This window comes from Stomoxys calcitrans, chromosome 1 (genome assembly GCF_963082655.1).
Source record: "Stomoxys calcitrans chromosome 1, idStoCalc2.1, whole genome shotgun sequence".
In the NCBI taxonomy this organism is placed as follows: domain Eukaryota; kingdom Metazoa; phylum Arthropoda; class Insecta; order Diptera; family Muscidae; genus Stomoxys; species Stomoxys calcitrans.
This window is the reverse complement of record NC_081552.1, coordinates 69840706-69855303: the sequence shown is the minus strand read 5'-3', so window position 1 is coordinate 69855303 and position 14598 is coordinate 69840706. Positions and strand designations below refer to the sequence as shown.

The window sequence follows — 14598 nt, the reverse complement described above, 5'->3', positions numbered from 1 at the left end:
GTTACCAATATTAAGTGTTATTAGGTCGTTAGTATTCAAGAACTCTGCCAGGGCTTGGCCCCGCTTATTAGTGTTGGTGCTACCCCACGAAATGTGGTGAGAGTTCACATCGCACCCTATTAGTACCTCGTTTCCTCTTAAAAAGACAGCTTTGCTCCCGTAGTGCGCCATGCCTTTAGTCATAGCCAAACTTGTCACGGAGACTTGATCAATGCCAACCACTCTGTTCCAACTTTGTTTACCTCCGCAGGACACAGTCTGGAATCTCCATTGCGGGATGACTGGCTTGGTTTCCCTAGAGTACTTGAAAGCGGGGAGCTCTTTTTCTTCTTCAGTATTTTAGCAGTGTTATGCTCTTCGGAGGATTTAATTCTTTTTCCAGCTTCCGTAGTAGTGCTTGCAATGTCAGTTCTATCTAAAAATTCATTTCATTAAATAATTCAGTTAGTTCATATCTTAATTTCTAAAGTTTAATAATTTGTGGAACGGAGTTAAACAGTCAGATGCCTGATGTAATTGATTCTAATTGTATCATATTACATCTAAATGGATACAATCTGACACAATTTGATACAATCTGACACAATTTGATACAATTAGATACAATTGGATCTCGAATTTTTTCTTGTTTGTTTATTTTACATCTAAATGTTAAACTAAATTTTTTATTAAACTCTAGTTTTTTTATCATTTTCCATCTAAGTGCCACCTTTGCGCTACCAATTCAGCCAACCACTTTTTTATAATGTGTGTGGGTAAAGGTAAACAAATACAATTGGTTTATTTTTAGAACAAATTTCATCGTCTTTCGCTCTCGTCAATACTCTTTATTTTTGTTTTTGCCTACTCTTTGAACTTGGTTATGAATATGCGTTTACTCTCACTCAGATGTAGAGTAGTGAGCCCATAAAAGGATAATTTTTTATCCGATTTCGATGAAATTTGGAACAGTGAGTTTTGGTAGAGCCCTACACCTTTTTGTGGAATGTGGTCCAGGTCGGAACATATTTGGATATAGCTGTCATATCGACCGATCTCCCGAAATAGAGTATTGAGCCCATCTGCTTTTCCTTTTGAATGTCATAATGAATTTTTAGCAAAAAGCTTCTTTGGAAAAAAGCTTAGGACGAGAAACAATAAACCATCTTTAATTATAATTACATTCTGTAACCATATTACATTTAGAGAATAAATCACCCATATATCACATATTACCAACTGTTAACATTAACAATCACATATAAATTAAATTTTAAAAAATAGCAAAATATCTTTCGTTTTTAGAATTGCCTATAATTTAGTATTACTAATGTGAATATATTATTTGCTACATATTTTAAAATAAAATGTAAGCATTTCTACGCTAAAACACTGAAAGAACAAAATTCAGCAATTTGTAGCGCAAGAAATACATATATATATATATATATATATAGCCCAAGATATAATTATATCTAAGGCCAGATATTATTGTATACAATGCCAGATATAGTTATATACAACATATTTTTTTGGATATAATTACATATATATTAGATATAGTTATATCTGGTCCCATATCCAACTATATCTACAACCAGATATAATTATATATAGCAAATGCAAATTTTGCCCATGAACATTCCACTAAGGTACAAGGGCAAACTTCTCACATATCAATGAGTGCAGTCCGATTCAAGTTTAAGCTCAATGATAAGAGGCCTCCTTTTTATAGCCGAGCCCGAACGGCATGCCGCAGTGCGACACCTCTTTGGAGAGAAGTTTTACATGGCATAATACCTCACAAATGTTGCCAGCATTGGAAGGTGGTGGTTGCACCGCTGAAAATTTTCTGATGTTTTCGCCAGAATTTAAACCCATGCGTTCAGCGTCATAGGCGGACATGCTAACCTCTGCGCTACTCCGTGGTCTCCAATTATATATAGCATCAGATATAATTTTATACAATTGGATATTGAAGATCCATTTGGATCTAAATAGATCGAACAATATCTTATCTCAGATATATTTAGATCTGACCATATCAATGGTCAAACAAATGATGGAAACCATAGATTATGATAACAACAACATATGGTCGGTCGATCGAATCGATAAATTATTATTACTTAATCGAAAACGCAGTAAAATATTAGCAGTTACACCAACCGAAGAATTTGCTATCACACTACATGTTCTGGTCTTATGACATGCCAAATTTTGCTATTGTTAAAGTTGCACACATAGTGTGATACGAATAAAAATAACAAAATACCACTGATATTTTTTCAATTAGAGCGGTGCTCTATTCCTTCTGACAAAAACAGAAATAAATCTGTTCTTTTTGTTGTAAGATGAATGAAAGCAACCCCAAATTAAATTGTTTTCACAACTTAACAATTTGTAGCCATAAAAAATCAGCTTTTGTTCTCATTTTTGGATTATGTCATACAAAAATAACATACTAGTGTGATAGCAAAAATGATGAATCGTATGTAAATTGGCAATTTTGACACACATATTGCAATACCAATGATACATAAAAAGTGACATGTCATAAGACAAGAACATATAGTGTGATAGCGCCCTAAATAAATGTTACATATAGGAATTAATAAATTTGTTTTTGCAAACAATGCAATGGCACACAGGGGACGTGGTAAAAGTCCAGTTGAACACCAGGATTAAACATGTCCTCATCCCCAATAAACATTCACAGGGCCTTCGCCTGTCTGCACACCATAGTCTCACTTCCACAATCATTGTAAAAAGTGTCTTCCAAAATACTTGTACAGTTGTGTAATGTAGCATAGGCCCTGGTCATCAGCAAAACCGTTACTAGTAATTTTTCATAACAACAGGAATGGTCACGAATTCAGAGATCAGGCTATGTGGTAGTTGTTGTGAGGCGGCAGTCCTTGCCGACGAAGGACTCCATCGGGTTAATCCGGTACGTACAACCGGCTGACATGGGATTGATGTGATAGTAATATCCATGTATGGTGCGGTTTCCATTATCTATCCCATGTATAGTTGATCCAAATCGGTTCATAACCTTACATTTCTACTAACCGATCTCGCAATTTAACTTCAGTTCGCAATTATGCAATTTCATTTGCAATTCGGTTATGACCTTTCATAATATTCTCCTTTTAAGTTTCTATTAAAAAATCGTTGAAAGATCTTGGGATTTGCCTCGGGCACGCGTTTACCTTTTTATCATTCAAGTTTTGCAGAGCGTTTATTACCAAGTTCCATGTGTGTTTGTTTTTCCTCATTGGGAATATATTTGATTTTTTTCCTTGGATTTCTTAAAGTTGCAACATTTGAAGATTTATTCAACCAATACTTGTATGGTATTATCATTAAGTTGCCTATATCACATTACGTCAACATATTTATAAGGCTTTCCGAAATTCAATCAATTTCTCGGCACGTTTTCTCAACTCGATTTTCACCCATGCATATGAACACTTAAGATGCGTATCTGTCAAAGCATTGGGTACGACCGCTGCTGTAATACAGATTAAGTTTCTTTGCTTACATTCAAGGCCATATATTGTGAAATTCATACAAAATGGCAGAGGATGGCCTGAGATGATAAGCAGTCGATGCCCCTGGGGTATATACCTCAACAATGGCTTTGATCACATACAAATTAATTTAAAACCTCAATAACATTTTATTATTCACTTTTGTTTTTGTTGTTTTTTTTTTTACAAAAAATATTCTTTTGTTTCCTTTATTATTATTTACCTTTCTGTATTTGTCTACTTTACAGAATCTTGGATTGAATTAAGTACTGCCGCAACCATGGCCGGCGTTAAAAGTCCCGACAGAATAACGCCTTTGCCTTTTGCCAATGGCGAAGAGTATTTGCGTTTGTTGCGTGAGGCCCAACGAGAGTCAAACCAATCGAGTCGTGTAGTTTCACTGGCCAGCTCAAGGCGGGACACCCCTAGAGACAGGTACAATGAAAATTTTCTTTTTTTGTTATCTTTTTTAATTTTTTATTTATTTTTAGTCCCAAATCACCTCCAAATAGTCCAAATACGGAATTATGTCCGGATGAGGATCTCAAAAATGTATATATTAATTATTGGAATAAGGTTAGCACTGCTTCCTTTTGTTCCCTATTCCATATAGACTTGGTTAATTGATTTTTTCTTTATATTTTCTTTAGACTGGAGAATCACAGAGAGACAATAACGATTGGTTGGATGAATGGAACAGCCGACCTGATCAACAACCACCAAAGTAAGTTTGGGTTAAAAAGAAACATTCTAGCTATCAAATAGAGGTCTGCTCAAAAGAAAAGGTCAATGGTTTGAAATATTGAAAGAGGCACATAGTGATTGCATTCTGAGTCAAAAATGTATACAAGTGGTATATACTTTTCGTTGATGCTTAAGAACATGTTTTAATATCGGCATATCGTTTCCTCATGCCAACTTTAGAGTGGCAGCGAATCCTTCAGTCGAATTCCAAAGAAATTAACGATGTTGTTTTTGTAGCTACATCTACATGTGACGGTTGCGATAATCGTGAAGCAAGCTTGTTCCGGTCCATTGGACCGATGGCAGCGGGAACACGATGTTCATTGGTTATTCAAAGGCGCCAATAACTCGCCTTGTCATATCGAGCATCTTAGGTACACAGTATTTGAGCTCAATCCCGTGGCAGCCGGTTGTACGTACCGGATTGACCCGATAGAGTTCTTTATCGGCAAGGGCTGCCGTATCAGTGTATAATACACTGCTACAACAACAATAACAGTGTTTGAGCTAGAGCCGGTGCTACCCGGCCTCTCACTGAAGCCCTCCCCTCGATAACGCTGATTTTCACGACTGCAGTTGTAGCTACTCCGTATGAAACATTCCATTATCCTCAACCTGTTGCTTCATATGGTTACAAGTGGTTACGAAGCCACGAAGTGGAGGTGGGACATTTGTTTTCATTTCACCATCCCTTGTTTCATAGTCATGTCTAGCCAGCGTTTGACTTTAGTGAGGCATAGATGAAGTGTACGGCAGTAGCAGTTATGTTTGGAACTGCCGAGATAGACCTACGCAACGTGTATATATGGCCGGTTACTATATATACCTTTGTTCATAAGCCGGCTATAATCGCTTAATACTTCATAGTAGTTCTCACCTAGTGTCTGAGAACACGGATTTGGAAGAGTAGATTAACGCCGCTTCGTTTTGTACGGTGAATCAGGATGTCAGGCTGCAATCCCAAAATATTTTCTATTGACCATCGCTCGACTAAGTAACCTCTAAATGCTGCACGTTCATCAAACAAAAGAAAGCCGATTAAAATGGCTTCCGAGAATACAGCTATCGCTTCTTCAATGAACTGTCACTACTTTCAAATGAACATTCTGTTGAAAGGAAAGACATCAGCTGCGGCCAGAATTTATGAAATACATGAAGTCCTGTAAATTAAGTGGCGGTATGGGTGACCACAGCTTACCCATACTGTCAAGTCACTCGAATTTAGGAAAAAATAATGTTGAGGCAACTGTGACTGCTCTAAAAATATGCCCAGATTGTTTACCCTCCAATTTATTTAGTCATAAGGCGTGAAAGAGAGCCATTTGTCGTATCCGAGCCAATGACCAACCATCACTAATTACTGACAAAGTAAAAGACGTCACCCACATCTCCATATAGTTCAAGATGCTGTCCCCAAACAAAATTTCTACCTCAACGTCCACTTCAATGAACTTGCCGCTTATTTCGTTGCAAGTGGTAAGAAGATATCTATCACCAAATCTTCAGCCACATTGTTTACGCATGAGGTCGGTAAGGAGCAGAATGTGATAGTCGATGGAATAACGCTTCCGACCATCAAGTTTCCCAAAATACTTGGCGTCACATTTGACAGCTCCTACACATTTTCCTTACATGCCACTGCAATTTGCGATAAGGTCAGAAATAGAAACAATGTTCTCAATTCACTTGTCGGCAGGACTTGGGGCGCTAACAAAGAAATCTCAATCCCATGGCAGCCGGTTGTACGTACCGGATTGACCCGATGAAGTCCTTCATCGGCAAGGGCTGCCGCCTCAGTGTACAACACACTGCTTCAACAACAACAAAGAAATCTTGTTGACCAAGTACAAATAATTTGGCATGTCTGTGGAAGTTATGCAGAGCATGTTCGCTCTCGTCAGCTACGTGACACATAGTGCAATAATACAATATTTAGATCTGTCAGAATGCTGCTCTTCGAACTGCGACAGGCTGTCTCCTCTCTTCTCCCGTGGACCACCTCCATCAGGAGACAAAGATCCTACCCGTGGGAAGATATAACTTCATGCTGTCCAAACAATACCTTTGGGCTGTTATCGGTCAGTGACTATCTAAATCATCATCTTGTGGATATGAAGCCTTAAGATGGATCTATATGATTTAGAGCAAGAGGTTCAGCGTTATAAGAGTGAACCTCTAAATCAAGCGCATATAAATCGGGTCTAGACAACATTCATGTTGACACGGTAGAAGATGCGGTGAATAGCTACTGGGTGAATGTGGTCCTTGGAGAACCACCGTCTCCCATTGCACCTAAAGAAATTTACCCCTCCACACCAGCAAACCAGAGTAGTTCTGGCTCAATTACAATCCGGCAGATGCGGCCGTGTGCCCCGATTGTGACCTGAGGCCACACGACACACGTTGCTTGTTTAACTGCCCTGCCAGACCTACTCTACTCAGACGCGGATCCCTCTGCACTCACCCCTCCTTAGTCACAGAGTTCCTGGATCCGAATACTCTCCAGAGGCCATTGAGATCCAATCATATGCGACCGATTGTACAATAGATTAGACGTCTACTTCGCTGACCTTTATGTTTACTTTTCAAAAAATTTGAGATATCCCCCAACAAATAGTCAGCCACATTGTTCACTACATAGGCAATGGAAGCACGCCGACTGTTGAATATGAGAGTATATGGCGTAACAATTCTAACCACCAACTTTTCCAAAATACTTGGTGCCACATTAACAGCCTTTACAGAAATGCTACTGCAAATAGTGGCAAAATCAGAGGTAGAAACAAGGTCTTCAAATCGCTCTTCCATAAAACAACTGATCTACTAACCGCAACAAGTTACTGTGTGGACCACCTCCATCAGGAGATACAGATTCTTTCCATGCGAATAGACAATTATATGTTGTACAAGGAGTATCAATCTTACCACAAGAGATAAAATCTAAATCAAGCAGTTGTTGTTGTTGTTGTTGTAGCAGTTTATTGTGTTCTATCTTTCGTCTGCTTGATTCTGTTGAGTGTCAAGACCCAGGAATTCTGCGACTAAGATGGGGTGCGTCCACAGGGATCTGGGTCTGAGTCGAGTGGGTCTTGCCGGGTCTTGAGGCGGCTGCATCTGCCGGAACGTAATTGAGCCAGAACCACTCTGGTTTGCCGGGGGAGGTCGATTTCTTCGGGTGCAATGGGTGGCGGCCGTTCTCCAAGGACTACATTCACCGGGTAGCCAATTACCGCGTCTGCTACCGTGTCTGCATGAATGTTGTTCAGACCCGCTTGATATGCAGCTTGATCTAGAGGTTCTCTCTTGTAGCGCTGAACCTCACGCTCTAGATCGTGTAGATCTACCTTAAGGCTTCTGGGCGGTGGGTATCTATCCACAAGATGATGATTTGGATGGTTGCTGCGATAAAAGCCCAAAATGTATTGCTTAGACAGCATGTAGTTATGTCTTCGCACTGGTAGGATCTTTGTCTCCTGATGAAGGTGGTCCACATGAGAACTGAGGAGACAGCCCGTCGCAGTTCGGAGGGCGGCATTCTGACAGATCTGAATATTATTCCACTGCGTGTCACAAAGTTGACGAGACCACACTGGCGCTGCATAACTTACCACAGACCGGCCAATTGCTTTGTACGTGGTCAACAAGGTTTCTTTGTCTGCACCCCAAGTGCTGCCAGCGAGTGACTTGAGGACCTTGTTTCTACTTTATTGCAGATTGCTGTGGCATGTGGGGAGAATGTGTAAGAGCTATCAAATGTGACGCCAAGTATTTTGGGACACTAGATGGTCGGAATCAAATCTCCATCGACCATCACAGTCAGCTCAGTATTCACCTCACGCGTATTTGTAGTGAACAGTGTGGCTGAAGATTTGGTGGCGGATATCTTCAGATTTCTTGCAGCGAAATATGAGGCAAGCTCGTTGAGGTAGACGTTCAACCTATCGCAGATGTCAAAAATGGGTGGGGGTCTGATGCCATGATCGTACAATCGTCCGCATATGATACGATCTCTATGCCGTCTGGAGGGGGTGGAATGGAGGATAGGTAGAGGTTAAACAGAGTCGGAGATATCACCCCACCTTGGGGAACTCCCTGTTTCGACTTCTTATCCCTAAATTCCACAAATGACTGGCGACCACACAGATAATTCGCCATCCATCGTTTCAGGCCTGGCTGGAGGGACGTGTTGGCGATGTCCTCAAATAATTTGGCATGGCTGGCCGTGTCGAATGCCTTCGATAGGTCCAGTGCCACTAGGACCGTCCTATCACATGGCCTGGGTTGATTGAAGCAAATGTGTGTGGTGATGGCATGCAAAGCAGTTGTTGTGCTTTGCAGTCTCCGAAATCCATGTTGATGCTCGGCGAATGGAAATTCTCCTACGAGGCTCGGGAGGAGTAATGCCTCAAGCGTCTTTGCCACTGGTGAGAGAAAGGAGATCGGTCTGTACGACTCCCCTAAACTCGGGTCTTTTCCAGGCTTCAGTAGCGGGATCACTCTGCCCATTTTCCACACATCGGGAACTATAAGAGTGTTCAATGACAGGTTGAGGACAGTGGTAAGGTACTCAACTCCAGGTGAATCCAGATTCTTCAGCATCAATGTACAGATTCCGTTGGGGCCCAACGCCTTGGAAGATTTGGCGCCACGGATGACATTCGTAACTTTGCCCACGGTAAATTGTGATGGCTGTTCATCGGCTCGGAGACCACGAATACGGCGAATGGCTTTCCTCCTTGCCCTGTCTCTCTCGGGATGCACAATTAATTGACGGTTGAACAACCTGGCGCATCTCTTCGGTTCAGTCACGGTTATCTCGCCAAAAGTGACTGAGGTCCTGTCGTCCCGTCTACCGGGGTTCGAGAGAGACTTAACAGTGGCCCACAGTTTGCCTGCCCCGGTGCCTACGTTACATTGCTCCAAGTGTTCCAGCCACAAATTCCGCTTATGTTCGTTGACTACCCTGTTTATTTCCAGATTCAACTCGCTGATTCTGGGTTTAGCGGGGTCCCATAGCACGAATCCCATCACGCTCGTCTGCGAGTACCACTGCTTGCGCCGGGAAATTGGGTCGCACTTGGAGTATTCGACCGGCTGGTATAAAGCGAGCGGTTGCTGCGTTAATGATGTCTCGGAATTTCCTCTCGGCCAGAAGCACATCAGAGGGGGGTGGCAGTTCACTGAAGCGGCGATTGGTATACTCTCTGAAGCCATCCCAATCGGCCTTCTGATTGAAAAACGTCCGGCGCTCAGAGGTTGCGAGGTCGGGTGGTCGGTTGATGGTGAGAAATATGGGGAGGTGGTCTGACCCCAAAGAGATGACGGCTTGCCATGATACGTCACTCAATAGTTTAGGGGATGCAATGGAAATGTCTGGCGAGCTGCAGCACTTCCTCGTAATCCTAGTGGGGGCATCCTCATTCACCGTGCAAAACGTGGAGCTATCTATCTGCTCTGCCAATGCAATGTCACGCTGGTCGTTACCTAGGGGAGAATGCCATGACGTGTGATGCGCATTAAAATCCCTCAGAACCAGACGATTATGGCCAGATAGCAACCCACTTATGTCGGGGTTGTAAGCCTGGCCATTAATCGGGACACAGCTACCAACCGGCGGTATATACACGTTGTATATCTCTATCTCGGCAGTACCAGACCTGACTGCTACCCCCATACATTCCATGTAGGGGTCACTAGCGTCAAGCGCAGGTGAGATAGGTCTATACTGCACGGAATGGTGTATAACGAAGGTCAATCCCCCACCTCCATTCCTTGAGCGATCCTTACGTAGCACATTGTAACCGTGACAACTGTGCAAGCTGCAGTCTACGATCTCATCGATCTTGCCACGCAGTCCGTTGCAGTTTAATTGCAAGACCGATACACTTCCCGGCACTGGCCTGGGAATAGTAGGGCTAGGATGCTGTCGTTGCATAAATTGCCGTACGGGAGAGGTCGGGGGTCAATTAATCCGACGACGACGACGCTTGTGACCCACTGCTGGCTATGTTCGCACAGCACCTTGCGACATAGCCAGTATGACTATACTCCCGTAGTGAAGTTAGGCCAGAGCAAGAACGGAAATGTACCCACTCCATGCACCGGTTACACCTCACCGACTCCGACCGATGATGAAGGCGGTTCTGGCAAACCGAACAGAACCAGGGTCCGGGGTTCTTTTCAATCCCGGCACGGACCAGAAGCGTTCGGAGAAGGCACTCCGGGATGTGCCTCTCCCATGACGAAAAAGACGAACACGTACACTGATCACGACGAACACGTACACTAAATCAAGCAGCGTATCGGGCAGGTTTAAATAGCATTCACGAGGATATGTTAGCTTAAGCGGTAAACAGATACATGGTAACAGCCAGAAAATTGGAAAAAATCGTTTCGACAAGAGAATACTTTGAGGTGGACAAAATTGGATAAATGTTTCAAACAAAAATTAGTATCAACATTCTTTCTTTAAACAAACCTCGTATTGATATACTTTCATAGCTTTATAGTTGAAAAATGTAGTAATCTAGTTTTGGGTTATTTATGTTTCGCATTTGACTGGCACAATTTCATTTTAAATATCCCACTAATGTAATCCTTCATATATTTTCAGAGATTGGAAATTCGAACATCCACAGAACCAACAGAAAAAGAAGACAGCTGGTTATTCCATACGTTTGACCAGATTGGGCAAAAACTCATTGTTCTCACGAGAAATTCTATATTCCTTAATATTATCAAATGTATTGTCGCTACTACTTGGAGCAGGTTTAGGGTAAGTAACAATTCAAAAACAAAAGCACGTAAAAAGTTCTTATATGAACTCAAGAAATTTAATGGGAAGATTGACCTGTATAGAGTAGTCTTACAAAAGTAATTCTAATGCATCGTGAGTTTGTTAATAGGCCTTAAGACGTGATATGAAGAATAAATGAAATATGACAGCTATATTCATATATGGACGTAGTTTGATAGCACTTGGCATGAGTGTAAACTTGTGTAGTCATGCAGCGAAATACGGTTGGCACTTAGAAAAGAGATGGCTGTTTTGTATCATTTCCCCCATTAAATTCACAGATAGCTTTCCCTATTATACAAATCCATTTTTGAGGAATTCATTGTACGAAAGAAAACTTGTGAATCCAATTTTAACATGGCTATGATAGATCATTTGTCTCAATCTTCTGCGCTTCTACTAAAGTTTCTGGCACCAAGTTTGATCTTTTCATCGGGCTCTTGATCGTCCCGGTTTGCGTGTACCACCCTGATCGCCTTCAAAAAACTTATTTGACCTAGCCATCGAAACCGTTGAATTTTGATGCTTTTAACTATGCTATCATTGTCATACAGCTCGTGGTTCATACACCTATATTCTTCATTAACGCAAACTGGTCCATATATTTTACGAAGGATTTTGTCTCAAACACTCCAAGTACTACCTCATTTGCTTTCGCTAGTATCCATGCTTTGAAGTCACAAACAGCACAGATAGTATCAGTTGTTGTCTGCTTGATTCTGTTGAGTTTCAAGAAAAGTGCTGCCACCAAGTGACTTGAGGACCTTGTTTCTGATTTTGACTTTATCGCAAATTGCTGTGGCATGTGGGGAGAGTGTGTAAGAGCTATCAAATGTGACTCTTAGTATTTTGGGACACATGATGGTCGGAATCATTTCTCCATCGACCATCACAGTCAGCTCAGTATTCACCTCACGCGTATTTTTAGTGAACAATGTGGCTGAAGATTTGGTGGCAGATATCTTCAGATTTCTTGCAGCGATATATGGGGCAAGTTCGGTGAGGTAGACGTTCAACATATCGCAGATGTCAACAATGGGTGGGGGTCTGATGCCATGATCGTACAATCGTCCGCATATGATACGATCTCTATTCCGTCTGGAGGGGGTGGAATGGAGGATAGGTAGAGGTTAAACAGAGTCGGAGATATCACCCCACCTTGGGGAACTCCCTGTTTCACTCTACGGTGTTTCGACTTCTTATCCCTAAATTCCACAAATGACTGGCGACCACACAGATAATTCGCCATCCAGCGTTTCAGGCCTGGCTGGAGGGACGTGTTGGCGATGTCCTCAAATAGTTTGGCACGGCTGACCGTGTCGAATGCCTTCGATAGATCCAGTGCCACGAGGACCGTCCTATCACATGGCCTAGGCTGATTGAAGCGACGGCAAATGTGTGCGGTAATGGCATGCAAAGCTGTTGTTGTGCTATGCAGTCTTCGAAATCCATGTTGATGCTCGGTGAATGGAAATTCTCCTACGAGGCTCGGGAGAAGTAATGCCTCAAGCGTCTTTGCTACTGGTGAGAGAAAGGAGATCGGTCTGTACGACTCCCCCAAACTCGGGTCCTTTCCCGACTTCAGTAGCGGGGATCACTCTGCCCATTTTCCACACATCGGGAACTATAAGAGTGTTCAAATACAGGTTGAGGACAGTAATGAGGCACCCAAGTCCTGGTAAATCCAGATTCTTCAACATCAATGTAGAGATTCGGTCGGGGCCCAACGCCTTGGATGATTTGGCGCCACGGATGACATTCGTAACTTTGCCTACGGTAAATTGTGATGGCTGTCTATCGGCACGAAGACCACGGATGCACAATAAATTAACGGTTGAACAACCTGGCGCATCTCTTCCGATCAGTCACGCTTACTTCGCCAAAAGTAACTGAAGTCCTGTCATCCAGTCTACCGGGGTTCGAGAGTGACTTAACAGTAGACCACAGTTTGCCTAAACCGGTGCTTAAGTTACATTACTCCAAGTGTTCTAGCCACAAATTCCACTTATGTTCGTTGACTACCCTGTTTATTTCCAGATTCAACTCGCTGATTCTGGGGTTAGCGGGGTCCAAGCACGAATCCCATCACGCTCGTCTGCGAGTACCACGAGCGGCTGCTGCGTTAATGATGTCTCGGAATTTCATCTCGGCAACTAGCACATCCAAGGGGGGTGGCAGTTCATTGAAGTGGCGATTGGTATATTCTCTGAAGCCATCCCAATCGGCCTTCTGATTGAAAAACGTTCGGCGCTCAGAGGTTACGAGGTCGGGTGGTCGGTTGATGGTGAGAATTATGGGGAGGTGGTCTGACCCCAAAGAGATGACGGCTTACCAGGATACGTCACTCAGGAGTTTAGGGGATGCAATGGAAATGTCTGGCGAGCTGCTGCACCTCCTCGTAATCCTAGTGGGGGCATCCTCATTCACTGTGTAAAACATGGAGCCTTCAATCTGCTCTGCCAAAGCTATGCCACGCTGGTCGTTACCTAGGGGAGAATGCCATGAAGTGTGATGCACATTAAAGTCCCCTAGAACCAGACGATTATGGCCAGATAGCAACCCACTTATGTCGGGGTTGTAAGATTGGTCATTAATCGGGACACAGCTACCAACCGGCGGTATATACACGTTGTATAGCTCTATCTCGGCAGTACCGGACCTGACTGCTATCCCCATGTAGGGGTCACTAGAGCCTGGCGCATCCGAGATGGGTCTATTTTGCAGGGAATGGTGTATCAGGGAGGCCAATCCCCCACCTCCATTCCTTGCGCGATCCTTACGTAGCACATTGTATCCGTGACAACTGCGCAAGCTGCAGGTGTTGGTCAGCTTTGTCTCCTGGATCGCTGCGACCAATATATTTTCCGACTTATGAAATCCAAAATCTCATCGATCTTGCCACGAAGACCGTTACAGTTTAGTTTCAAAAATTATACATTTCCCTTGCAATATTGGGGCTGGGATGCTGCTGTTGCGTATATTGCCGTACGGGAGAGGTCTGGGGGTCACATAGTTCGACGACGCAGAAGGCGACGACGACGACGCTTGTGACCCACTGCTGGCTATGTTCGCACAGCACCGTGCAACATATCCAGTATGACTATACTCTCGTACTGAAGTGAGGCCAGAACAATATCGAAAATGTACCCACTCCATGCACCGGTTACACCTCACCGACACCGACCTGGCAAACCGTACAGAACAAGGGTCAGGGGTTCTTTTCAATCCCGGCACGGACCAGAAGCGAGCGGAGAAGGCACTCCGGGATATGCCTTTCCCATGACGAAAAAAAGACGAACACGTACACTGAGGCGGCAGCCCTTGCCGATGAGGGTTTCGGCTTCCATTGTATTGGTAGTATTTTTCTTCGACTTTTCTTCCCTAACTAAGCTTCTATTCAAGAATCACCCCCAAGTACTTGACTTTCGAAAGGGTCTCCATTCAGACAGGTCTTTTGAAAACCGAGCTTCCTCCTCCTGGAGCAAGTCTTTTTTTGGGGTTTATGCCACACTCGGTGGACCGCCCATCCAGACAGCCTGCACGAGG

The 14598-nt window shown here is 43.2% G+C and overlaps 1 protein-coding gene across 1 annotated transcript in view; it reads left to right on the top strand.

The window, feature by feature from the left end:
• The window catches only part of LOC106086830 (BCL2/adenovirus E1B 19 kDa protein-interacting protein 3), a 78096-nt gene that overhangs the window by 54388 nt on the left and 9110 nt on the right, over positions 1-14598 (top strand). Inside the window, exons 3-6 of the mRNA XM_013251642.2 lie at positions 3761-3947; positions 4004-4088; positions 4163-4236; positions 10870-11031. Of these exons, the coding sequence (XP_013107096.1) occupies positions 3761-3947; positions 4004-4088; positions 4163-4236; positions 10870-11031 (508 nt within the window). The remainder of the gene's footprint in view (positions 1-3760; positions 3948-4003; positions 4089-4162; positions 4237-10869; positions 11032-14598) is intronic.